General features: G+C 43.0%; 1 protein-coding gene across 1 annotated transcript in view; it reads right to left on the reverse strand.

Annotated features, from left to right (window-relative positions):
* The window catches only part of LOC100766665 (putative DMBT1-like protein), a 124,742-nt gene that overhangs the window by 43,709 nt on the left and 53,744 nt on the right, over nucleotides 1–27,289 (reverse strand). The window contains exons 18-34 of the mRNA XM_035441609.1: nucleotides 26,916–26,948; nucleotides 23,973–24,005; nucleotides 22,355–22,508; nucleotides 20,725–20,942; nucleotides 19,474–19,791; nucleotides 18,728–18,754; nucleotides 14,829–14,982; nucleotides 11,004–11,221; nucleotides 9,774–10,085; nucleotides 9,002–9,034; nucleotides 7,140–7,293; nucleotides 5,112–5,329; nucleotides 4,187–4,498; nucleotides 3,950–4,000; nucleotides 3,044–3,091; nucleotides 1,875–2,186; nucleotides 1,336–1,359 (exon numbers count right to left, since the gene is read on the reverse strand). Of these exons, the coding sequence (XP_035297500.1) occupies nucleotides 1,336–1,359; nucleotides 1,875–2,186; nucleotides 3,044–3,091; nucleotides 3,950–4,000; nucleotides 4,187–4,498; nucleotides 5,112–5,329; nucleotides 7,140–7,293; nucleotides 9,002–9,034; nucleotides 9,774–10,085; nucleotides 11,004–11,221; nucleotides 14,829–14,982; nucleotides 18,728–18,754; nucleotides 19,474–19,791; nucleotides 20,725–20,942; nucleotides 22,355–22,508; nucleotides 23,973–24,005; nucleotides 26,916–26,948 (2,619 nt within the window). The remainder of the gene's footprint in view (nucleotides 1–1,335; nucleotides 1,360–1,874; nucleotides 2,187–3,043; nucleotides 3,092–3,949; nucleotides 4,001–4,186; nucleotides 4,499–5,111; nucleotides 5,330–7,139; nucleotides 7,294–9,001; nucleotides 9,035–9,773; nucleotides 10,086–11,003; nucleotides 11,222–14,828; nucleotides 14,983–18,727; nucleotides 18,755–19,473; nucleotides 19,792–20,724; nucleotides 20,943–22,354; nucleotides 22,509–23,972; nucleotides 24,006–26,915; nucleotides 26,949–27,289) is intronic.

A 27,289-nucleotide genomic window follows, 5' to 3' on the forward strand; every position in this document is an offset into this window, starting at 1 on the left:
TCTCTCCCTCTCTCCCTTTCTCCCCCCATTCCCCCCTCTCTGTCTGTCTCTCTGTCTGTCTCTCTGTCTGTCTCTCTGTCTCTGTCTCTCTGTCTCTGTCTCTCTGTCTCTGTCTCTCTGTCTCTGTCTCTCTGTCTCTCTGTCTCTCTGTCTCTCTCTCTCTCTCTCTCTCTCTCTCTCTCTCTCTCTCTCTCTCTGTGTGTGTGTGTGTGTGTGTGTCCATCTGTCTGTGTGTGCTTGCAAGCACCTGTATTAGGTGTCACCCCAGGTTTATTCTCCAGGATGCTTTCTACATTGTGCTTTTGAAAAGATAAAGTCTCTTATTTTTATATGGAACTGGCAGATTTGGCTTGAGTGGCTGGCCAGCAATCCCCGGAGAGCTGTCTGTCTCCACATGTCCCAAACTGGGATTACAAGCATGTGCTACCATACCTTGGTTCTGGGGACTGAGCCAGATCCTTGTGCTTGCATGGCTAGCACTCTACCTATTGAGCTGTCTTCCCAGGCTTATGTGTTTCATTTCTGTTAGTCCCAAACAGCCTCAGAACAAAGAGTCCCAGACTGTAAGAGTAGCGAAGTACCTATTGGCCGGAAACCATGTGGATATTCCTCAGGAGCTGAAGTGGCTGTTCAGGTAAGAATGGGAGGGAAAGTCACCATAAATACATCCTAAGCAAATAAGAGACAAGTTCATATCCTTAAGTGTCACCTAAATCATATAGGTCAGTTTGCCTTTAAGCAACCCTGCTGGGTAGCTGATCAGATTGTTTCCACTTAAAATATGACAATGGCTCATGCATGTGTGTGCTGTTAGTCTACATAAGAAAGAGACATTAAGTTCATGTTGGGATTGTGAAGCTGTGGCCTCATAGCAGGGCCTCACTACCAGGGCATCAGCTTCATCCCAGGTCCTGAGTGTAGGCTGCAGATTGAGAAGGATCCCCTGCCTCCAGGTTCATCTGCCTCTAGGACCACCCGCCCTCCTTGACCACAAGGCCTCTGTTGCATGAACGTCTTGGGTCAAAAGCTGGTATCATAGTTTCCTGATGAAATGTGGTATTCATGTGCAGAAGAGATGGCACACTAATAAGTTAACATCCAAAATGCCTTTCCTCTGGGTTCATGGCAGGTCCCCAGGGACTAGGGGACAGCAGTATAAATCTCAGGGAATCATCAAAAAAAAAACAAAAAACAAAAAACAAAAAAAAAAAAACAAGAAAGGAAGGAAGGGAGGAAGGAAAGAAGGAAACTCAGAAGAGAGACCCACTGTGGCAACCCTTTTGGTAAATTCTAGTCACTAGGCAGGAAATACAGTATTCATGAGCTCATCGATACCTGGATGTCCGGCAGTTGCAGAATCTATAAAGAGAAGGGAAGCGTGAGAGGGTTGATATTAGAAACTATGATGGTGAAGTGGCATGAAGGACATGGCCTATGTTTAATTTCAATAGAAGGAAGCTGAGTGTGAGCAATTCTTAAGCATCTGAGGCTGCCCCCTCTGCTGTGGGCTTCCACTTAACTAGAAACACAGGCACATGATTCTGATAGAATTAATCTTAGCAACAAAAATTAAACAGCTAGCAATTTTGTGTAATTTATCTTGTCTTAGATGCTCAACTAAGCACGGTGTGTGGTTTGGCTTGTTAATGCCTGCCAACTCTATGTGGCTACTACTATTATTGTCTTTATTTTATGGCCAATTAATCTCTTCAGACACTCAGTTTGAAATCAGGCACCCTAGGGATTGCAAACATAGCTTTTAGTGTTGGCAAAGAAACCCACCATCCTGCCCGTGGAGGCAGGTTCAAGGTATGCCAACATTCAGGTTTGGCTTGGGAAGTTCTACAGCTGGTCTAAGACGGGCCTTCTCTCACCTGCACAGATGACACCAGCATCTTCCTGGTGCCCACAGTTGTGGGTGAGCCAGTTGCTGTGAGGGCACTGTGCCAGGGAAGACTCCTTTCCTGTGCAGTTGACATCATCAAGGATGATGCTGCCTGACCCAGGGCTAAAACTGGTGCCTGGCAAGGCAGATAAAGCTGGACCACAGCCAAGCTGTCTGCAGACCACGTGGGCATCCTCTATGGACCAGTTGTCATCACACACGGTCCCCCAGGTGTTCGCATAGTACACTTCAACTCGGCCTTCACACCTGCTTGTCCCATTCACCAGCCGCAGGTCCAGACCTTGGTGGGCAATCCAAGAACAATCCCCTTGAGGGTTCAATCTCAAAAACTGTCAGAAATAGCAGCTATTTCCTGGGAGTCATGCATTGACAGTCAGGGATGGCAAACCCACTTCTCTTCCATTTCATTTCAAATCAGTTAAATTCTTGTCCTTGGTACCACTTCATGTGTTTTCAAGATCATTTTTGGTAAAGAAATGGTTATTTCTTGATCAGTTGGACCAGGAACTTGCCCTGTGGTCCTCTTACTGCAAGTTGCAAATCTTAGTTTCTGGTACTCACGAAGGGTTTTTTGTTTTTTTGTTTTTTTTCATGAAGAGCTGTGCTAACCGGTGTGTGTGTGTGTGTGTGTGTGTGTGTGTGTGTGTGTGTGTGTGTGTGTGTGTGTGTGTGTGTGCACTGATTAAGGAATGGTAGCAGTAGACACCAGGATCAACTGTGTCCCATGTGTCAAGGTGTTCCAGGGAATGAGAAGGGCAGCCATTGCATGCTGATGTCCACATTCAAAGTTTGTTGTGTCAGAAGAGAATAAGAGATCATAAGACAGCCAAGGTCAGTTCCTAGGTAGGACTGGGTAGGGATAACAAGGCACCCTGAGCCTCAACAGAAGCCAGTTTCCACACCACCCCCCTGCAAATTACTCTTGCTTCTTGCAGTATTTTCTAGTCCCAGATTTCCTAGATGGGCCAGGCATTTCCAGTCCTCCTTCCAGCAGCAGCCATCAACAGGGCCAGCCTAAGCTGGAGGTGGGAGTGGGCATAGACAGTGTGTTCAGCAGGGCTGCTTCTCCCAGCAATGCTGGGATTTGGGCTCAAACACCACAGAGGAAAGGCAACCAAGGAGAGAAGGAAAGGTTACCTGTTGATGTGGTTGATGTGGACATTTCTGGCTGCTTTACCAGTGATGCTGAAGATGGGATAGAAAGCAAAAAAAGAAAATTACACTACATCTTTGTTAAGCATCAAACATCTTCAACTCTTGGTCAATTTTTAGTGGGATTTCCACCTTTGGGGCTATCTACAGACATCTTCTAATCACATTCCTTCCAGTACATTTCTTTGGAAAGAGTAACCATTCCATCCTTCAATCAACACTTACATGGTGAATAAAACTGCTTTGTAAGTCCAAGAGAAACCACAGCTCAGGGCTTACAGATATTTTTAAATAGATACAGATTAAAACTAATAAAGCATCCTTTGAGGAGCTCTGACTCCAGAATAACCCAGGCTGGTGCTTCCTCTGAAGGTTTGGGGGTCTTTCTTTCTCCCAGTTCTTCTCTGCGTGTTGAACTTCACTTTTAAAGGCCTGCCCTAAAGAGCAGCTGACTGCATTTGAAATGTGACAACCTCTGGGCCCCAAAGAACTAGGAGCAAATAAAAACAGTTAATGCTTTTGGCTTCTTCATTTTTAGTTCTGCCAGGGAGAAAGCAGTGTGCAGAGGGAAATGATCACATTGCTCTGGCCTTGGGAGTCAGAAGACAACGGTTGATACCTACATAACATGTTCTGTCATATGCCAAGCACTGTGCCAACCCCTCCCTCTGCACTAGGAAAGTCACCCAATCCCAACATATCCTGAGGATGCAAATGCCACCATCCACCCACCTCAACCAGAGGAGGAAACAGACTTGAAATAGTTCAGAGATTTGTTAGATTTAGTGATAATGAAGACAGCGTATTTGGCCCCTAAACCATAACTCTACTTCCCAGTGTAACTTTGCCAATGCAGGTTACAGCCAGTCAATCAAAAACAACTGACATTACCTGAAATCATATCATTCCCAGGAAATGATGGTGCTGGGTGAGACAGAGAGGCTATGAAAGACACAAGCAAAGTAGGGGGGTGTCACCAAGTCACCTCTTTTCGTCCTTTTAAAACCCCACAGGTAAGCCTGATTATTTGAATTATTTGTTTGGGGGGGGGGAATCAAAGCTAGATGTATCCCACCTGTGCATCTAAGAGTGATCCCAAGCCACCACAGGAGCTTCTGGATTACCCACCTGAGCAGATGACACCAGCGTCCTCGTGGTGGCCACAGTTGTGGGCAAACCAGCCACTGTGCAGACATTGCCACAGTCTGGCCTCCGTTCCCATGCATTCCACATCATCCAGGGTGATGGGGCCTAGGCCTCGCTCAAAATGTGCTCGGCCAATGGCTGCCACAGCTCCACCACAGCCCAGCTGCCGGCATACCACCTGGGCATCTCTCAGGTCCCAGCTGTCATCACACACTGTGCCCCAGCTGCTATTATAGTAGAGCTCCACACGGCCCTCACATGGGTGGCTGCCATTAGCTAGTCTGAGTGCCACATCTAGAAAAGCAGACAAGCTGGGTCACCACCCTGAAGCTCCCCTTTATTGATGAGTGCCTGAAGGGAAGGAGGACATGTTCTCTGGCTTGGCTAGCTATGAGGGCTCAGCCCTCACACTGAGGAGGGTACCTTATGGGTTAAAGCTGGCTGCTGAGCATCTTGGAGTTGATACAAATGTGATATTTGACCCAGAGGATGTTAACACCCCCTTCATATACACCCCAAGTTAATTTCATATTTCACATGACTCAAAGATGACTCTCAAACGCCTTCTATAAAGTGACAATATTGAGCATGTAAACACTGTCGCTCTACCATTTGTGAACTCATTATTAACATAGTTTTAAATAAAACAGCTTCTAACATGGGGCTGGCTGAGTCCCATTTCTCCTAACAGTTCATAGACCTCTAATCTCAGAAGTTGTATGCATCTAAGTCCAGAGCAATATGCTAGGCAATAAGCCTCTCCAACCTACATCCCAGGGACTATAAGTGACAAGAAGCTTGGGAAGCACTCTCAGATCCCTTCCACCCAATTGACTGAATTTCCATCCATCTGAGTTCAGTGCTGCTATCAAGCAGGGCTGGTGGCTGAAATGAAGAAAGGACCTACCTGTGTCTTTCTCATCTTGAAACAGAGACTCATAAGATGCATAGAATCCTATGTTGGTGACAATGTCGTCACTGTGGAACACCACACTCATGTGGCTCGAAGAAGAGGTAAATACTGGGATTGTTTCTGAGCAAAATCTCCCCAGTGAAAATGATTCACTTTGTGGGCCGTCAAAAATCTCGATGAAGTCGTAAGGGCAGCCGTAGAAGTTTTCTATCCTGTGGATGACATGGCATCATTCAAGCTCCTTTCCTTGGCCCTTTTCTCCAGAAGTGACTTCCCAGATGGCTGCAGCAAGGTTCAGGCAAAGCAACTGCAAACCCATACCTCTTTCCACAAGTTGAAAGAAAGCCTGGTCCTACTGATGTGGGCAAATGTACCTTTCTATTTCTTAATTTTTTTTTAAGTTTTGTATTGAAAAGAAGTATTTTCACATAAGATGTTCTGGTCACATTTTCTTCCCTCACAGCTCCTCCCCACTTGTCCAACTCCAGGCTACCCTTTCTTTCTCCCTTTAAAAGACAAACAAGCAAGCAACAAACAAGAAACACACGCGTGCACGAACGTGCGCGCGTGCGCATGCACGCGCACACACACACACACACACACACACACACACACACACACACACACACACACACACACACACAGGAACTCAAAATATACAAGCAAAACACCAATAAGACAAAAAACCCAAACAAAGCAATTTGAGACTAAAGTCTACAAAAATACTATTAAATTATTTTCTTTCAATTTGTTAAGGTTCTAATTCAATAATATATTTTCAATGTATACTATAAGCTCATGGAACATAATTTATATGATAATGATGGTTTATGGCAAGAAGGAAAATCTCCCATTCGTACTAATCCCCAGACTTTCTCCCTCTTCCCAGAAGCAGGTCTTTTTCCTTCCACAGGTAGCTTGCACATGAATGGTGGCAGATTTAACAGTTGTCCACTGTTTTCTTGCATCTCATTCTGTAGTGATAGTCAGTTTGCGATAGTAACAAGTGGCTGTACCAAAAATCTGTTTAGCAGAGCTCCTGCTGATGGACAAGTAGATTAATCCTAGTCTACTGTCACTATATGAAAACTGCACACTCTCCTTGTACTCACAGGATAAATTCCTTTTGATTAATATTACTAGGAACTTCAAGGCACAGCTCACTTGGGAGAATTATAGCTTCTCAATATATAATATTTGTATATGCTAGTACTGTGTGCATCCAGACTTTCCCAATCCCTTCCCTTCTAATTCCTCCACAAGCTCCCTCTTCACTTTTCCTCCCAACTTCACATGCTCCCCTTTTTAAGCTTTATTTTTGCCTATTTGTTTGAGACAGGTCTCAGAGTGTAGCCCTGGCTGGCCTGGAACTCACAGAGATCTGCCTGCCTTTGCCTCTTGAATACTGGGAGAAAAGGCATATGCCACCACATCCATTTTTATTTTAAATTTTCTACCCACTAAATCCACTTAGTGCTTTCTGTATGTGCATGGATGTAGGACCTTCGACAGGAGTCGAGCAGCCTCTCAGTGCCCACATCCCTGAAGAAAAGTGGCTCTCAGGACTGAAGAAATGGCCCAGTGGTTAAGAACACTAGCTGGTCTTCCAGAGGTCCTGAGTTCAATTCCCAGAACCAAATGGTGGCTCACAACCATCTGAAGGGAGATCTGGTGCCCCCTTCTGGCATACAGGGATACATGTGGACAGAACATGGTATACATAATAAATAAATAAATAAATAAATAAATAAATAAAATATATAAAAAAGATAAGTGGTTCCCACTCTCCCAGTAGGCATAAATTGCCAAGAGCTTCTCAGATACAGGTGGGACTTCATCAGCCCCTCCCTCATGTATGCTGGGATTTTGGCTGGCTTGATATTATGCAGGTCTTGTGCATGAAGTTCCATCTGTTATGAGCTCATGTGTGCAACTGCACTATTGTATCCGGCAAAGAGACAGTAAAACTGATGTATACATAGACAAGTAATGACAACATATAAGCAGAAAATATTTACTCACTTGACCACTTCAAAGGTGAGTCTGATGTGAGCGCTGGTATCCACTTGTATGTCCCAGGTACACACCACATTGGTGGGATATTTTTTAGGATACCAAGGACTAGAGAAGGAGCCTGAACTATTTGTGAGCAAACCACCACATTGGAAATTTTCATCTGTAAAAAGGTGAGGAAATCCCATGAGGAGACACAAACCTCTGATGCTTTTTGCTTTGTTTTGTTTTTAGCAAAGACAAGAGCAGACACAATGAGAGCAGCAGAGGAAAACAAGCTAAGTGTAGGGGGTGCACACCTACAATCCCAGCACCAGGAAGGCTGAGCCAGGATCTCAAACGTGAAGCTGAAATTGTGGGCATGTATCATATTGACTTATTTTATACAGTGCTAGGGACTGAACCCAGGGCTCCCTGGGTGCTTGATAAGCTCTCTTCCAACTGAGCTACAGCCCCAGCCTCAGCAACAACCTTTTGACAGATGAAGACCATTCCCTTTGTGATGGGAAAATGACAACACCTAGAACTGAACAGGTCTCACAAACCCAGGTGCCTAGGTAGGTTTACATGTGCAAACCCAGGATACTGTGCTGTAGAATATCTCATATTCGATCAGTGACTCTCAACCTGTGGGTTGTGACCCCCATAGGGGTCACAGTTCAGATATTCTGCATATCAAATATTTATGATTCATAACAGTAGCAAAAATACAGTTTTGAGGTAGCAACGAAATAATTTAATGGTTTGGGGCCATGGCAACTTGAGTAACTGTATTAAAGGGTAGCAGCATTAGGAAGGTTGATGATCCTGAACTGACTTTATTAAAAGAAATAACTGGGAAGCTATTAAACTGATCCTGCATCTTAGTTCCTACATAAGCAAACCAAACTCAGCTCATAATATATTATCATTACCAATTAGAAACTGCCAGTTCACCTCTAACTAGGAACTTCCCACTCTAGTGATCCAAAGGAAGACATTGGCTCACTTTCACCAAGCAAACATTGGCCTTGCCTCCAGCTTTGCCCTATCAAAGCCTGTCCTCTAGGTGAGCCCCAAATAACCCCAGTTTGCAGCTGCTCAATTCAAAATGGCTATCTGCTCAAGATAAATTCTTTAAAGTTTTAATGTGCCAAAGCTGATATTTTAATAATTATATACAAATTGGAGCTGAAATCAAGACCAAGATTAATTATCCAGTTAGTGCCAAACCCTTGGATTTGGTGTGTGATTAGCTATAGATGCCTCTGTAGCAGCTTTTTACATATTAAGAGAAGAAAGGGCGTCATCCAGATATAGGATGAGTTAAAGTAGAAATAGACGCACACACCAAAAGAGCTGCATGCAGTACCTGTCATGAGGTCATCAGTGGAGTCTATGAAGATACACAGAAGAAAAAGGTCATGATCAAGAATTTGTATCCATATTTAATTTTTTTCTTAAAATACCTTAGACTATTAACCTTCAGAAGCAAGCATTCCTCTGTGCCCAGTGAACAGAGGTAGCCCTGACTCTTAGGAGTTTGCACATTTGTACCTCAAGATTATGGACAGGGGTCATTGCAGACAACCTGGGATTTCTGGTTCCTTGTTCCATCTAGAATCTCATGACATGACCATCACTGCCAGCAGTTGGTCCAAGAGATTTCATCTCTGGTAGATCTGAACCCTTCCCTTACTCTCTCTTATCTTCTCACCCTCTGCAGCACTCAGTCCCACCAGATTGCCCACTGTAACAGGCGTTCATTAGTGCCTTTGGAATTAGAAATAAAGTAATTGGGCCATCCTCTCCAGTCTCAGAACTTGAATAGTAGCTGGGATTCTCACCCACAAGGGCCCTGGCAACTGAGTGGATGTATTGACAGACAGTACCTGCTGGTCCTCTACTAGGTGTGTCATCAATACCTATTAAAAGACAAATGTGAGGGTGAGAGACAGATTAAATAATGTGGTCACATAACTCCCCATAAAAATCAGGCACTTTGCTTAGGATTAGACATGCCCTCTTCTGGGCCATTGGAAACCAGAATCAAAACTCATCCAGGCTAGTGAAGGAATCAGGGAGCCAGAGTGAAGAAGCACACTATGCCCTTGGGGTTCAAACTGTTTGTTTGATTTGACCAGTTTCTGGGCCAACAGAGCCTCTGTAACAGAGATAAGCCCTGTCTTTAACCCAGGACCTTAGCCAGGCAATACTTAGAGAACATGGTCCTGCATGTGGTGTTGGTTATGCCTTTGAGGGCTTGATCAGCTGAGTAGAGATGCTAGAGTCTCTACTTTACTGGAAGTTGTAGATACGAACTGAAAATTCAGATACTCTGGTTGTAGGACAGTCTGGCATTCACAGAACACTTGGTGGATACTGGATTGTTACTCGTACCCAGGCATGCCAGGCCAGGCATAAGATGTCTGCTAATACTGACCATTTATATAATTGCTAGTTTCCATGTGCCACTCTGAGCCCTTTACAGATGCTGGAATCTAAGATAGAAAACTACCTCTTAAGTAAATTGACTTAAAAATTGGCTCAAACCCCAGGACTCATTGCTGACTGCTTGCCTGCTGGTATTGACATCTCCCTTCCCAATGGCTGGGGGTTGGCAAAGCTCTGTCTCTGAGATGTGATGCAAGCCACACCACTCACCTGAGCAGACCACGCTGGCATCCTCATGGTGCCCACAGTTGTGGGAGAACCATCCGTGGTTTGTGCATTGCCACACCTTGGCTTCATCCCCCATGCACTGCACATCATCCAGAATGATATGGCCCATGCCTCCTTCAAAGTAGCTCTCAGCTGGAGCTGACATGGCCTTACCACAGCCAAGCTGCTGGCATACCACCTTGGCATCTGTCAGGTCCCAACTGTCATCACACACTGTGCCCCAGGTACCATTGTAAAAGATCTCTACTCGGCCCTCACACCTGTGGCTGCCATTCACCAGTCTCAAGGCCATACCTAGGAATGGGAAAATAGGTGCTTCTGAGATGTGACATTGTCCTCATATTCTAGGATCATCTGAAGGTGGAAAAAAATGTTCTCTGTGTTGGACCCTTGGAGTGGCCCTGTGACTTGATTCCATAAAACAGTCTTGCTTTACAACTGCTGAAGAGTGATTGATGCCTAATTAATCTCCCCTTCCTCCATGCCCTCCGTGTGTGTGTGTGTGTGTGTGTGTGTGTGTGTGTGTGTGTGTGTGTGTGTGTGTGTAGACACGTGTAGAGGCCAGAGGACACCTTTGGTTGTTGGGCCTTGTCTGATTTGAGCCAGGCCTCTTCTTCACCACACCGGACTAGCAGACTTGTGAGCCTCTGGGAATTTGGCTGTCTCTGCCTCCCAGCTTTGCACTCAGCTTTGTGGGTTCTGGGGATCTGAACTAAGCCATCTCCCAGCCCAGTATTTTAGAATCTCATGAGCTCCCAAAAGTACCCCAGTTGGATAACTTACATTAAACACAGAGAGCTCTAGAATGTTCCTGCTCCCTGTTGTGGGACCTGAGAGGTCCACAAGTGTTCTGGATGGTGTGGTTGAATCCAGTCAGAAGAAAGTAGACTGACAATTATACTTTGTGATGGTTCCAGAACAATCTTTCATATTACTTTACTCTTTCCTTTGGGAGGGGAAGGTCTCAGTGGGATTCTCTATCGGCACACACATATGAGACAGGTATTTCTACATGCTTTAGTAGAAGACAGTGGCTGTGGGTGGCAGAGCAGGGATAAGGGCTATGACTGGCAGTGTTAATGCCACTCAGTACCAGAGATGAGCACATTGGGTGTGGTATAATTCTGGTCGGAATTTAAAAGCATCTTCTCTCTAAATGGGACAAGGCACAGCCAGAGGTACTTCCTACAAGGTATACGTCAAGGTACCCACCATTCTGCCTTTCATCTTGGTGAACAGTGTTGTACAGAGCATAGAACCCTGTGTTGGTGATCATGGCATCACTTTTAAACACCACTGTCATGGAATTTGAAGAGGAGAGGAATGTGAGTTCTGCCCCAGCACAGACTTTGCCCATGGACAGTGAGTCAACTTGCTTTCCATCGAACACTTCAACATAGTCATAAGGGCACCCGTAGATGTCTTCTAGCCTGAGAGGATAAAGGCAGCATTAATCTCCCCAATTCAGACTCCCCCTACCCCCACTCATCACCTTTAAGAGTCCCCTTGAATATGTCTCTTCCCCACCTTTACCCCCCTAGACTATCCTGGTCTGCCAGATTTCTGTTCTCATCTGGTCTATTTTGGTGTCTTCCATCTGGAAGCATCTCTGCCCCTCTTCCCCTTTACCATACATATCTCTTTGATAGCTCTGACCCTTTAATTTAAGCCCTGTTTTGGGTGGTAGTCAGTGTCCACTGGAGACTCACAGAGGAAAATGCCCAAGAAGACCCTGTCTGGGGGAGATAATGACACCGTAAAGGAATCTAGTAGGAGGACTCATCTCACCAAGGCCTCAAATGGCCCACATTTTCATTAACCTGGATAATGAGAGAGTTGTGCCAAGCACTCCACACAGTCTTCTTCTGCCTTGACCCTAGCCTAGTTTTACAGGTATTGATTGCTTTGACTTCATTGCACATATCAACTTATCACTACCTGAAAATTTCCACTGAGTTAATGGTTTCTTTCAGAACTGTTTGTCTTTCCATCTAGATGTAAACTCACATCAGTAGAGTCTTATCTACTTTGTTCAGCCCAGTCCTAGATAGGAACCCACACAGAGAGAGAACAATCAATACATATGGAAAGCACATTGGTGCTTATCTAACATAATAAATATTACATAGCATGTACCATGATGTGTGTAATTTCTGGACTATAACAAGTAGTCATCTGTGCCTCCATCATAAATTCTTATTGCAAACACACACATGGATATATGTATATACCCATACCCAATGGACCACTTTACACACAAATTTAGTACTAGATTTTTAAATCTGCCATTGTATATCTATCCCAGTGAAGTAAAAACAAAACACCAAAAACTAACACATTTTTGTTTTGTTATCGGGACAGGGTCTCCATATATAGCTGTTTGTCCTGAAATTCACTATGGGCATCAGGCTGCCCTGGACATGGAGATCTTTCTGTCACTGTTTAATAAGTGCTGGGATTAGAGGCACCATGCCCAGCTAGAAAAGAACCATTTTTAAAGAAAAAAAAGTAGTGATACAATTTACATGCAAAGTACAACAGAGTGGCAGTAACAGGTATTGGATTGAAATGGACTCCGTGGCCAAAGCGTTCCCATGCAGAGAGGCCAAGTAAGCCCCAAGGGACCTTGGCTTTGATTTGCAACATAACTAACTCAACCTGAGTTATGTCTTGTAGATGACTGCACTGGGGCTGAGACTCTAGCTCAGTGGAATAGTGTTTGCATGGCAACCCTGGAGTCTTGGGCAACCCAGTGTCTCAAAAATGAGAAATAAATGCCTATTTCTGTACTAAAGAAAGACAATTCAAGCTTAACCATAGTCAACACCATTACATAACTAGGCACTTTCCAATGGGGTGGACCAAATGAGGCAATTCTACAGCTGCAGCCAAGTGAACATTCTCTTTGTTTCATTTCTATGTGCCCATGGAGGCTTTCCTCTGCATTTCCTTAGGGTAGCTCCAGAATCAGTTCTTGTTAGTTACTAGATTCAAGAATCCTTGTTTTCTAAGTCAACTAAAAATATCACTGTGCCCCAGGTTACTTGTTTTTCTCAATCTGAAAACTTATTACTTCAGTAGGCAGGAACACTTGGTGAGAATGAAATGGTAAAATTTAAATATGGTATAACTCAGAAATACCATCACTCTTTTGAGAGAGTTCTCTTGTTGGCCTGGAGCTCAAGGAGAGACAGGTTTGCCAGCCACTGGGGATCAGCCTGTTTCTACCTCTTCAGAAATGGATTTACAGCTGCATATTACCACACTCAGCATTTTTATGTGGGTTCTGGTGGTTGAACTCAGATCCTCTTGCTTGTCAGGCAAGCACTTTACTGACTGACATATCTCTCCAGCCACTATATAAAGACATAATTTTAGCACTTAAATGTGAAGCAAATTTCCGTAGGAATTGCAATAGAAAAACAAATAAGCCTGACCATAAGTCAGGGCTTCTTGATTTTAATCTCACAACTGTGCTCATGATGGTGTTGGGAAACTCCTGTATTGGGAGGGGTGGAGGGAGTTGTCTAGATCATCATATCATTGTAGGACATTTAGCAGCCTTGGCTTCCATCCACTAGATGGCAGCACCCCCTCCCCCAATTATGAAGACTAAAAAAAAAAAAAAAAAAAATGACCTAGGGAAATATCTTGTAGGCAGGTTAATCACCTTTATTTGAGAACCCTTTGTTAAAAAAAATTGTATAGCCCAAGAAACAAGATGTAAATAACAATATATTTAGACTTAAAACCACCAAACTCCAAAATCATCAACTTTCTTCCTGTTCTGGGTAATATATTAAACTACTCCATAACCAATGTGCTTTAAAACTATAGGAGGAATTTATGTTTTAATAATTGTGTAGATTACAGGAGATTTGGGCGATTACAACTGCTTGGAATAGTGAGTGTGTGGCATGCTCCACGTCCCTGTCCACACTTTTTACACCTATAAAGGTAATATTCAGATTGTTGACTTCTGTGGCTAATAAATGCAGGTAGAAGGAAATGCAGAGGTCTGGGACACACTGAGGGACAAAGCCAGAAGGAGAGAATGACCCTAATGTGACAGCATATCAAAATGAAACCATGGTTTCATAGAATCTGGGAAGTTTTGTTTGTTTGTTTGTTTTCATTAAGAAGTTACGTGTATGGGTCTATGCATGTGTATACAGTTGGCCTTCTGCATCTAAAAATTAAACTAAGTGTGACTCAAAAATATTGACATAAAACTTGGTGCTGAACATATGCAGACTCTAACTTGCCACTGTTCCAAAAGCAATAGAGTGTAACAATGAATTGTTGTACATTTACATTGCATTTCTTGGGTGTTCTAAGTATCCTGAGATGACTTAAAACACACAGGAAAATGTACAAGGGTTATATCCAAATTCTATAATAGTTTATATAGAAGATTTAGACTTCTGTGGTGGCTGATAGGGACCTTGGAGCCAATTCATGAACATCAAGAGATAACTATATATGTGATATATAAAATGTATGCATGTAAATATGAACATGTAAACAGACATTAAAACATGATTTTTTTCAAATGGATGATGGTTGAAGAAAGAAGCAGGGGGTACAAGGTACTTGATGGGAGAAATGAATAAAATTCTTCAATTTGTTGAAGAAAATTTCCTACTAGGAACCTGGTAGAAACTTTTAAAGGGAAAAGCAACTAGACTTACTTCACATAGTATATAGTTCCTGAGAAATTATGACCAGACAATGAGATGAGGAAGGCCAGATAAGCATCTCACAGAACGAAGAAACTTACATGTGATAGAGCAGGAGCAAGGTCTTCAGGTGTGGGTCACCCAGCTAGAGTTATATGTCTCCATGTCTGTGTGTTCACTGGTATTACCTCAAGGAATAGGATACTGGGATAATTGACAAGAAGACACCCACAACAAAGACTATTAATGGTCACCTAAAAAGTGAGAAGATTTCCCCCCATGGAAAGGCATTTCATTTGGGAAATCACAGATTCAAATCTAGTCAAGACATTAAGTAGAGAAAGGCAATGCTGCTCACTTCAGGCTTGGGATCATCAGCTCTATGTTGAACTTCTCAGCCACATGTATCTCCCAGATGCATTCCATGTCAGTGGGGTAGTTCGTAGGATACCAGGGACTGGAGAAGGAGCCTGAGAGACTTGAAATTACTCCTCCACAAGAGCTACTTCTTTCTGTGAAAGCAGATGAGAGACTTGTGGTTGGCATCTTCAGGAATGCACTTGGCATTTTCCGGATGCAGATACATCAAATTCTACATGGGAATCATGAAATGGAAAGAGATTTGGCTGGTCTGGATAGTCATAGTTAGGCTGGCACACATATGCATAGCACTAACGGGGGATAAAGGAGGGCAAAATACACACGATTGGCAAGCAGGACTCTAAAACATACTGAAAACGAGGCTGTGTATGTATTTTGGAGGAATGTGGGGACATCCAGGCTACACTTCTTTGTGTGCACGTTTGTGCGGGTACATATACACATGTGTGAATGGGTGCTAATCTTATGCTGTTGTTCAGGTACTTACCACCTTGTTTTCTGAGACAGGGCCTCTCATTGACCCAGAACTCACTGATTAATGTAGGCTGACTTGCCAGTGAATCCCAGGAATCTTAGGAATCCACCTATCTTTGCCTCTCCAATGTTGGTATTACAAGCATATAGCTCTATGCTTGGATTTTTTATGTGTGTTCTGGGGCTAAAACTTGGGTCCTTGTACTTGCAAGACAAACACTTTACCAATTGAGCTATCTCTCTTGTCTCCTTGTCCATATATAATTCTTTAATGGTCTTCCTAGACTATTGCATGAAAGACAGCTTAACTCAAGTGAGGCCAACATAGATGCTTGTAAGGACACCATCCTGCCATTCCTTCCTCTTATGTCATACAGGACAGACAGAAGTCCATGTTGTTTGTAAGAGTTATCACAATGCCATTCAAGTTTGTATGTTATAGGTCATACTTTCAATCAAGATAGTACTTTGTGGTATATGGGATTGAGAAATGGAAGCTTAAAAAAAACAAAACAAAGAAAACCAGAACAGAGTCAGCATTATATAGTCATTTTATACTTAAATGCCAATGAATGGGCACATAACTATTTTGAAATTCTAACAAATAGTTTGGAAACACTCATTTCTCTTCCCATCTTTATCTTAGATAGAGCTTTCCTTCTCTCTGTAGAGTTACCTGAAAAATTGTAGACAATGCCCATGAAATCAAGTTATCATAGACATGATACTTTTTCTGTTGAGAACTAGGTCCACCAAGCCAAGGGCTGACTTGACTGATGAGCAATCACCTACAACAGCACCTCTGTCTTTTTAAACATATACTGTGTAAGGCATGGAGCACCAACTTCAGGAGAACAAGCCTCAGAATCCTTACAGACAACATGGGGATGGGTAGGCTGGACAAGGGTTCTGTTGAGGAACTGGGCAGTGCTGCTCCCTTCTTTCTCCCAGCAGGTATCTTGTTGGCTTTGTTTTATAAGCAGTTTATATTTCAATATTCTGTTCTATCAGTATCTACCGCATGGTGGGCTTAAAGGCAAGAAGTTTTGAAAGCTTGTCCTGTAGAATTCTGGTGCTTGATTGAGTTTTACATGAAGAGTTTAGGTGGAAGCATTTGAAGCAGACAGGTCAGATGATTCAAGAACTCCCTAATCCCTGGTTCTCCCCATTTGGCCAGGTCTGATGTGAAGTTCAGCAATGATGGATGCTAGCAACTTGCCCATCATTCTTAGTCCTTTGTCAAGAGTTTGTTGGATATTAATAGAATGGTGTTTTTTTTTTTTACTAATCTAAAGTATCACATAAATAATATTCTTTTTGTGCCTAAGTAGGTAATCATGTTCTGTCAATAAATGCTTTATTGGTTTCTGTCGGGTTCTATTTAGACACTGATGGTTCATCTCCCTTGTGGAGGTTTGAATGAGAATGGTCCCCATAGGCTCATATATTCAAACGCCTGGTCTGCAGTTAGTGGAATTATGTAGGAAGGATTAGGAGATGTGGCCTTGTTAGAGGAGATATGTCACTGGAGGTAGGCTTTCCAGTTCTTGTGGATCAGATACAAGCTCTCAGTTACTACTCCAGTGCCATGCCTGGCCTGCCTGCTGCCACATTCCCCATTATGGTTGTCATCATGGATTTACCCTCTGAAATGGTAAGCCCAATAAATCCTTTCTTCTGTAAGTTGCCTGAGTCATGGTGTCTCTTCACAACAACAGAACAGTACCTAAGATAGATGTTGGTCCAAGAGAATGAGGTGTTGCTGTGATAGGCCAGACCATGTTGTTTTTAAGAGAAATGTGAAAGATGTTGAGACTTAGTATGTAAAAAGTGGTTGAATGTTGTGAGTGGGGCTTGATAGCCCATCCTAGTAGGAATTTGGAGGACAGTAGTGCTTAGAGCAATGTGGACTATGGAGGCTCAGTTGAAGAGGTTTCAGAGGGGAGCAATATTAGCAACTGAGCTATGGACTGTTCTTATGATATCTTAGCAAATAATGTAGCTTTTTGTTCTTGTCCTAAGGATCTTTCTGGGGATAATCTGGAGACTTTTGAACTAAGTTTGTTGGCACAGGAGAGTTCAAGGTACCCAAATATTAACTCTACCATCATTTCACACTGGGATATAATCTGGACTTGGGTCAGAATTGTCCAGAGACCTCTACCAAGTTACTACTAAATGTGCTATGGTCTTGCCAGTCCAGGATATGGACAGCTGCCAGACACCCAAAGCACCATAAGGAATACTCCCAACTTTGGTATTTCAGGACTTCACAGGAGGTAGATAGTAGAAACAATCACTAGGTATGGTTGGGAAAGATTGAAGTCAAGTCTCAGGAGCTGAAGTCAGGGATGAGGACAGCTGGGAACCCATTCCTGAGAAACATGATGAAACAGGAGGCAGGGTCACACAAGTGCTGGATCTAGAAGGAACCCTGAGCTTTGGTGAAGGAACTGAGCAGGTGACTAAAAGTCTGCCTTGTATGCTAGTAAGTCAGGAGGTCCACAGAGGAGCCTCAGATGGTTTACTTTCTTAGCAACATTGTGCTCTCGCCCCACTGGGAGGGTTTGCTAGTGAACGCACCTTAGTTTTCCTGAATGCTTGCACTTCTTAACCCATGTCCCTTTGTCCACCTTTTCTCTCCTTCACACACAGTTCTCTCCTCAGCCACAGTGGCTTCCTTACCCTCCCTTGCTCTGCCAGCAGAGAGGATGGTTTGGGATCTAGTTCCATTTGGAAAATGTCACAGCTGGTTCTTGTCTGAGCTACTGTTGTATTTTATTACTATTGGGGCAGGGGGAACAATGTAGGGTATGGGTTGTATCTTGGCATCTCCATACATACAGCACCATTGCACTCTGCTTTTGTCCATTTCCCTCCTACACTGTGCTTCCTCACCCGCCCCCCCCCCACATCTTCCTGGTTCTTTCTTTCTTCAGTTAGTTCTCACTTCTGCTCTCCTATTACATAAATTCCACTGCTTCCTCTATTTCCTATCTCTTTTTTAAAACTCATCCTCCTCTCTTATAACCCCCTTTTAGTTTCACAGCCTACAAATGCACATATATAAACATACACATGTATGTACATCTTTTCCAACTACACATCCCATTAGGGGTAAATGTGCAGTGAATAAAAAGAATTACTTTTTTATTTCTGCTGCATGTTAGAATCACATGGGAGCTTGACTATTACTGGTGACTATGAGTAGTCCTCAAGGTTCTGATTCAACCAGTCAGTCTTGGGAACAGCTGATGTGCTGGGCATCTCAGAAGTTCCCTGGGTGACTCTAGTGTGCAGCCAGAATTGGAAATCACTGCTCTGATCCCTGTCTACCAATGTCTTTGTCAACACACAGATTTCTCAACCTTGAAGAGATGGAATTTACAGTGTTGGACTTACCTGGGGGTGAAGGAGTCACCTCAGCATCTGCATGAACAGGAAATAAATGGATTTAGGGAATTTAAATTAAATTCTTGGAGACAAAGAAATGTTAATTTTTCTAATGTGAGCATGTCTCAAGCCAACAGGCTTCATGTTACATGTGCAAGCATATAGATACAGTTTTTCCTGGGAAAGCAGCTTCACATCTGGGGAAGGTGCAGATGCAGACAATAGGAAAAGCCAACTAGGTGTCCCTGGGTGTCTGTCTTCAGAACAGTCAGACTCAGAACTCCCTGTCTATCTTGCTGAATGGGTGTTCTTCCTGAAAATTTACCAGTTCTAGACTCCCCTAGGAGACAAATCTCTAGGCTTATTTAAGAAGTTTCTAGATTAGGTTTATTGAGGTGGAAAGACCCACGCTAAATGTGGGCAGCACCATTACATGGGCTGAAGTCCCAGACTGCATGAAAAGAAGCAAGTTCAGCCAGCATTCATCTGCCTCTGCTTCCTGCTTCAATTCAATATGACTAGCTGCCTCGAGCTGCATTCTCCATGACTTCTCTGGCAGCGAAGACTGCATCTGAACCATGAGCCAAAAACCAGCCCTTCCTTCTATAAGTTGCTCCTGTCAGGTATTTTGTTTACACTTTGAGAAAAGTAACCAATATGGTCATTTTCAATAGAGTGACACCCCTGATCTGTCCATGGCTTCTATCCATCACTAAGCTCCTCACTGAAAGAACTCGTTATGGGAGGCACAATACCTGAGCAGATAACTCCAGCATCCTCATGGTGGCCGCAGTTGTGGTCTAACCAGGCAGAGCTGGGGCACTGGCCAAAGTGGCTCTCCTTTCCTGAACACTGAATGTTGTCCAGGAGGATGTTTCCAGAGCCTGGGCCAAAGTAGGCACTTCCAGGAGCAGCAACGGCATGGCCACACCCCAGCTGTCTGCATACGACCTCAGCTTCATTCATGTCCCATAAGTCGTCACACACGGTGCCCCAGGCCCCCTGATGGAGGACCTCAACACGTCCTGAGCACTGCCCAGAGCTGCCTGTCAGCCGCAACACTAGTCTGTCTTCTAAACAGAGGAAGATTCATTTTTGAGCATGGGAATGTTTATGTAGGAAATGACTCCTAGAGGCTGTGCCATGGCCAAGGCTAACACAACATAAACCCTTGCAGTTCTCTTGATTCCATATGAAGCCCAAGAGAGGTAGAGTAGGTCAAAAGCTAGGGTAGAATCTCATTCTACTGTTTCTCTTACTTGGCAATTACTTCATCTCTCTGAGTTGGTTCCTCATTTGTAAAGTGAGGAATCTCACAAGAGTTTATCCCAGAGGCCCTTGGGATGAATCAGTGAGAGTATACATATAAGACACACAGAACATGCCCAGAAAGGAATTCTTTCCTCAGAGACAGACACACCCAAACTTCAGAAGGAACTTACTAATTATCTGGCTTTCTGGCAACCACAAAGAATTATTGGTCTTCCTGCAAGGGGAACCCGAACATCAAAAAATCCCACAACTGATAGGCAGTGTTCCTCTGAAATAACTGGCTACAAGACCAGGGCTAAAAGGAGTCTCCAAGCCTTTAGTTGAGGCGAGTCTATAGTTTAGGGCATGCTGGGTGTGAGCTGGATCAATGGGTAGAGGGAGTGTAATCTCCAGGAGAGCTGCTTTTACACTTCGGAACTCTGGACAGTTCCCTAACCACTTATGATAGCAGAGGCAGCCTGGAGACCTCACAGAACACACTCTCCTTGGTAGCTGCCTGGCCTTTTACAACTATTCTTTGCAGTGTTTTGTTTGTTTTTGTTTTTGTTTTCAGGATCTACATTACCATCTTACTGTCACTTGCTACCTAGCCCTCATTGTAAGAAAATCTAGCCCCTTGTGAAACAGGGGTGATGTGGGGTGGGGGTATAAAATGGAACCGGGCCTCTGTAAATAGGAGAGTGAAGTTAGAAACTGTTCTCTATTATATCCCCAGAGATACCTGAGCTTCCTACCTGACTCTCTTCCATCTTGTGAAATTGCATTGAAAAAAGCATAAAAACCAGTATTTGTTGTCATGTAATCACTCCGGAACACCACTGTCAAGATGTCTGAGGAGGAGAAAAATACCACAGCTGATGGGGCACAGAACTTCCCCATGGAGAGTGATGCAATTCTGGGGCCATCAAAGATCTCAATTGAGTCATAGGGACATCCAAGGATATCTTCCAGGCTGGGGAAATAAAAGCTGGGAATTAGTGGCTCAGTACCAAGATCCTCAGTATCAATGCCCCAAACTGTGACTGTCTCAGAACATGAAGTATTTGTCAGCTTTCCCAAATGCTGTATCAGGACTCTATTTTCTTTGCCTGGGGAGTATGTGAAGCTTATTATTATAACTTTGTCATGAGTTTTAAAACCATAGTGGTTCTGACCAGCCTCAGAGATAATACAGGTTAGGATTTGTGATTGCTGTTTGTTTTGGTTTAAAGCAAGTCCAAATTGACAGCCTTGACACATTCAGTGCATGGCTGAGGCTGGCTTATCATGGAATTCAATGGTCTTGCTCTATTGCAGCATGGTGTGTGCCATGTGCGAGAAGAAAGGCCTTGTGAAGATTTTGCTGGGAGAAAACCTTTGGTGAGGAATGGGGGCTTCGACACCAGACAGACCTGCATTCCTGTCAATGGGCAAGTTAGTTACTCGCCACAATCTCATTTTCCTCATTGCTAATGAGGATGAGACATCTGTAGGCTGTAATGATTCTGGAGCAAGACAGAGCCTAGAAGCATCTAGCCCAGGGGCTGTGGATATAGCTCAGTTGGTAAAGTGCTTGTCATGAAACATGGAGATCTGATTTTAATCCCCAGAACCAAAAGGAAATTCTGGTTGTGGTGGCTTACTTTACTTTGAGTTCAAAGCCAATGAGAGACTTTCTTGTGAAGAATGAGGTAGACAGTGCCTGAGAAATGACACCTGAAATGACCTTTGACCTCTACATGCTCATTGGTGTATGCATGTACACATACACATAGAAGAAGTATGCATTCCATGGTCCAGACACACAGACAGACTTCTAAAATATTAGTTGTTACTTTATGTCATGGCAATGAAAAGGTAGCAGTGACTATGAAACACTGTTCTTTGTGTCACAGATGAAGCAACAGCTCTTCTATCTCCTTTTATTTTGGGAGACACTTAAAAAATGCACAGCCCAAGCCTGGAATAGTTCACTAACATGTGTCTTAGGAAAGTCTCTTAACATATGTATAAAATACAAATAAACAAAAGGCTAGCCCGAAAGGACATATATTGGTGCCCACTGTATAAGGTCAAAGGTTTTGAGCATTTAGGGAATATTTTTTAAAAGAATATCAAAAGACAAACCATCAAAGCAGAGCTGTGTCAAACATGTTGGCAAATGATTTGCTGCATTTCTTGCTAGAAGAGACCTACTAGACACCCCTACAAAAATAATTCAGACTTGAACTTGGAGACACTGTAGTGTTTTTGGGTTTTGTTTTGTTTTGTTTTGTTTTGTTTTGCTCCTATGTTTTCTTCTCACCAAAGGAAACATCTTTACCATATCTCAACAAACTGATATTCTTACTAAATTAATTTTTCTCTTTAAAACTGGTTTCTTACTTCAAATTTGGAATCATGAGTTCTATGCGGAAGTTTTTCTCTACATGGATCTCCCAAACACATTGGATGTCTGTTGGGTAGTTTTCTGGGTACCGTGGACTGGAAAATGAACCAGAGAGACTGGAAATGACCCCTCCACAAGAGTTACTTCCTCCTGAAACATGAAAAAGGATGTCAAGGGGGAGCCACATGGTATCACTAAGTGATCTTAGAAATGACCAGTTCACAGACAATGTGGTCAAGAAAGAAAAGTCAAGTGTTGTCAGGTGGCATTTGGCCTGGGTGAGCTGATATTTAGTTCAGCATCTCTTGGGAAGCTACTTGATCTACTTCTGATGACTCGAAAGCATCACTGTGCAAGAATTTCCATCTTTCCCTCTGCTCCCACCATCTGCAAGGAGATGCTTACTGCATCTCTCCTTTCCAAAATGGAAAGAATCTTTGTTTTCTGGGAGAAAGATGAGGATCTACATTATGAGAGACTTGGAAGGAGGGGCAGAGAGATAGACTGTCTTGTGTAAGAGGGAACACTTTAAGGAGGTTTGTAGAACAAGAGGCTGTAGAACAACTGAAGTCTGATAAAGCAAGGAGGGGAAGGGACATTGGGCAGAGTTGGGAGCATATGACTGGGTGTTCTCTCAGTACACTGTCATCACTCGCTAGATTGTGTTTGTTTCCTGTAAGTGTCTTCAGACTGGATCTTGAATATTTGGGGATTTATAAAAGTTAAACAAAAAGACAAAGATCTAGTTCTTCCATCATCATCATCATTTTAGCATGACTAGATACAGCTCTACATAGGTATACAAGGCAGAATGTTATCTAAATTAGTAGATAACTTGAAATTAACAAATTATCTTGGAGGATCTTGAAAGCACAATGCACTTCATTGATTTTATACCTAAATATTATTGAATTGCTCAATTTTCCTTCTTTTCACCACTAGGACCATCTTGTAATCCTCATAGGTCCCATGGGTTCCTAATCTTGCCTAAGACAGATGCTGGGCACTGCTTCCAGACATCTTACATTTCATCATTAATCATCGTCTGGTATGGGAAGAAGCTGGAATCAAATACAGAGTGTTGTGCAAATGCTCTCTACCACAGAGCCAATTCCCCAGACCCTTTTGTGGAGACAAAGTCTCATTATGTAGCCAAGAATGGCTTTGGACTCAAAATCCTTCTGTCTATACCTCTCAAGTGAGGAGATAACAGATGTATGTCACCATACTCCGCTGATTGTATCTGTAGGTTACAATACCAGGGTCAAGACATACATGTGTGCTAAAGGAGAAAAAAACCCAGGTGTCTATGAGCATCCACTACATGGATGTGCCTAAACAAGACAGGCTAAGTGTGGGTCAGATGGACTATAGAACTACATTATGTCATCTTGTTGACCTCTTATCTACTTTGTCCTGGGAAGACCCATAGTCTTCCTTCCTCACATGCTACTCCTAATAAACAGTCAGCATTTACGGAGTGGTAGCAGAGGAGTAAGCCCCCCACCCACATATGCCACTGGCTCTTTTGTGCTATATCCATAGACATTGCCTAGGATCTGCTGACATGGAGTTACCATTTCAAGCAAAAAATAATAAATAAAAAGTGGCTACCTGTTATTGGATCCTGAGAAGCTGGAGGAGGACCTGGAAGGGGAAAACGAAGATAATAATGACATCCAGGGGAAATCTTTGGTCACATCTACAATTTTTGCATGGGGAAGGGTTTCTTTGGAAACATCAGTGTATTTGGTGCAAACTTAGAAGAGTCTGGAGCTGCTGAGTGAACCTTCTCTATGGTTCTATGACCAATCAAAACCAACCAGTATTTGGACATGCCTCTTATCACCAGATGAGGACTAGCCCCTCCCTTGATCCTGAGTGGGCTCTGCAACCACGTTCAACAATAGGATATAGCAGAAGCTATGCTTTGTCTTAAGGAACTACTGAGATCTACTTCCTGTTCTGGGGATGATGCTTACTCATACAGCCTCACACCTTTTTACCCACTGAAGAGACTGTATGAAGAGGCCCTGAGTCTTCCTGAAAGGGAAGAGGACCCATCTTCCCAGCTGCACCCAGAAAGGCACCAATCATGTAAGCAAAGCTATCCTGAGCTTTCAAATCAGCACTCGGGTAAATGACATGGAGACCCTACCTTGATGCTCTGAGGACCAGAAGAATCCCAAGCTGAGCCCTGCTCCAATTCCTGACCCACAAAACCATGGCATGTATCTAACTGTACCTGTCTTAAAATGCTAAATTTGGGGACAGCAATGGAAAACCAGGATGGCTCCTTCTTCATTTCTTTATCACCCATACAATTTACATGAAATGAGTATACTACAGGCAAGCCTTCATTTAAATAGCTACTGTTGTAGTTGGGGGTTTAGCTCAATGGAATAGTGTTTGCCTAGCAAGCACAAGGCCCTGGGTTCAGTCCTCCAGTCTGAGAAATTAAAAAGAAACCACTATTCTTGACCTCATCATGCCCTTTTAGCATTAAACAGCATTTCTCTTACTCATGACCCCAGTGCATAAGCGGGCCTTGCCTTGGGACATTAAGCACTTATCAAAATCTCCTCCAGGTAAATGCCATGAGAGATGCTTTTTCCAATGACTTGTGACTTATGCACTCTCTGCAGTGGAAGGGGATAATCCAGGTACATTCAAAGGGCAAGTTGCAGTTTTCTGTCAAGCTAAATATTACAAGATGTCTGATCACCCTGCTGGAGAGACAACATGAAGAGGTCCTAGGACAGGAAGAGGAAGGAGGCCCATTCTTAAAGCTTTCCCTAATAAATTACTGCAGGTAGGGTTTGGATCTCCCTTATCCTCAACCATGGGGATTAAATAATTACCATATCAGGGGCCCTGGCATCGTATCTACCAATGTTTCCATCAGAAGTTGCAATGAAAAGAAATATGTTTTCATTCATTTCCAGTATCATTCCAGAATTTATAGATTCACAGCATACAAATTAGTCTAAGTTTTCTAATATCTGATTATATATACATACATACATACATACATACATACATACATACATACATATGTGTGTGTGTGTGTGTAAATATTTGGTTCCCCACTAATTTGCTTAATGATCAAAATTGTTTAATCTTTCTTAAATCTTTCTTCAGAAAATATAACATGTGCGTTTTAAAAGAATTATCTTGCTGATGAGCAATAACATGAGCAAACTGTATACCCATCTTCGCTGTAGCTTTGTCTGATTTAGGTGTCTACTGGACCAATGTAAATATGGCAAATGAGTCCAGAGGTCAAGTGCACTGGCAGTTGATCCAAAACCCCTGGATATCCAAGAGTTCCCTGCTAACTTTCCATGTATCTGTTTATTTGGGAAATGTAAATAATCAAAATATCTTCCTAAGGGGAATTAAAAGAGTTGGAAGGGGTCCCTGACTTAGGAAGATTTGACCTATGTCCATCTGTACATGTATGAAAAGCTCAGAGCAATGCCTGACTCTCAGCATTTTCTTAAAAAGTATTTGGTACTTTCCAGAGGCCATGGAAGTATACAGCAGATGACAACAGGCTGACCTACCAGATGACTGATTCACTTGGAAAGGCCATAGGGTCACTGGCTGTAGATAACTGTTTGTCTCTGTCTGTGATTTTTCTCATCTGCCACTAGTAGCAGCTATGGGTATTATTCCCATGGTTTGTGTGTTTATTTCATGAAAATATTCCATCCGCTAGGTACACATATAGCTGTGGATAGTCAGGAAGATGATTTCTATTTAACTGTATAATTCTGATGAATAGAAATGATACTAAGATATTTTTCATTACTCTGACATAAGAAACTAATAGTATTCTCAGTCACTAAGACATTTAATTTTAGACATCAGAACAAATTCAAATCAAACTGGCTGCCCCTGGAGACAAATACATGGTTGCTCCTAAAAAGAGATACATGATGTTCATTTTCCATGTGTTTATTGCTGATTCAAGTTCAGAGAAGGAAGAAACTTTAGTAGACATAACTTCCTTAAGCAATGGACTTTCTGCACCCACTCTACAACCTCAAGGTTCAGCCAACTAACTGCTTATTGTTTAAGTCCTGAATTTCAATGTTGCTTTCTGTCTGGGAATTCTGACCACTCAGAGATATGTGCTTACTTTACTCACTGGCCGGTCAGCTCAACCTCACTAGCCTGAGAGAAACTATGTGATCAGTTTGACTATTTTTCTTAGTGTTTACTCAAGAAGTGCTGCATACCCCTGGAAATGTGGTTCATATTTGTCCAGAGGCTTTGCTGTGAGAAGAAGCAGGAGAGATATAGGGGGAATTAGGAGAGAGATGTAAAAGAACGCTGTGTGTGTGTGTGTGTGTGTGTGTGTGTGTGTGTGTGTGTGTGTGTGTGTGTAGAGAAGAAATATGTTCTAAGTTCCTTGCTGCTCTGAGAAGGCTTTCTTTTTGTTGCCCTGTGTACAGTTCTGGGAGCTGGCCTCCCAGGATGCAACAGGTACTGTTATCATGGTTGTTCTTCCTGGATGGGTAGTTCCTTCAACTAGGAGGGCAGTTGACATACCTGGAGGCATGGGTGGAGAGGGGCCATCTGAATCTGCACACACAAAGAAAAGCAACAGGTCACTCTCTTTGATGAGTTCAAAGGGTGAAGTGACAAGAGATAGATGGTGAATAAAAGGGACAGGTTTATGACCAGTCTTCAGGAACCAGCTACTAAAACTATCATTTGGGTGCTCTCATCTAGGGAAGACCTTGACTTAGAAAACCTAGCATAGCCATCAGGTCAGCTGTGTCTCATGGTGGGTAGGACTAGGTTACTCATGGTACTCCTATACAGAATTCCTGGGACTCTTGTTAAAATGCAGACTCCTAAGCTCCTTTCCAAACCTGCTCAGGTATAGTTTCTTAGGAAAGATACAGAATTTTTCCTGTAAT

The sequence above is a fragment of the Cricetulus griseus genome, chromosome 3, assembly GCF_003668045.3.
Source record: "Cricetulus griseus strain 17A/GY chromosome 3, alternate assembly CriGri-PICRH-1.0, whole genome shotgun sequence".
In the NCBI taxonomy this organism is placed as follows: domain Eukaryota; kingdom Metazoa; phylum Chordata; class Mammalia; order Rodentia; family Cricetidae; genus Cricetulus; species Cricetulus griseus.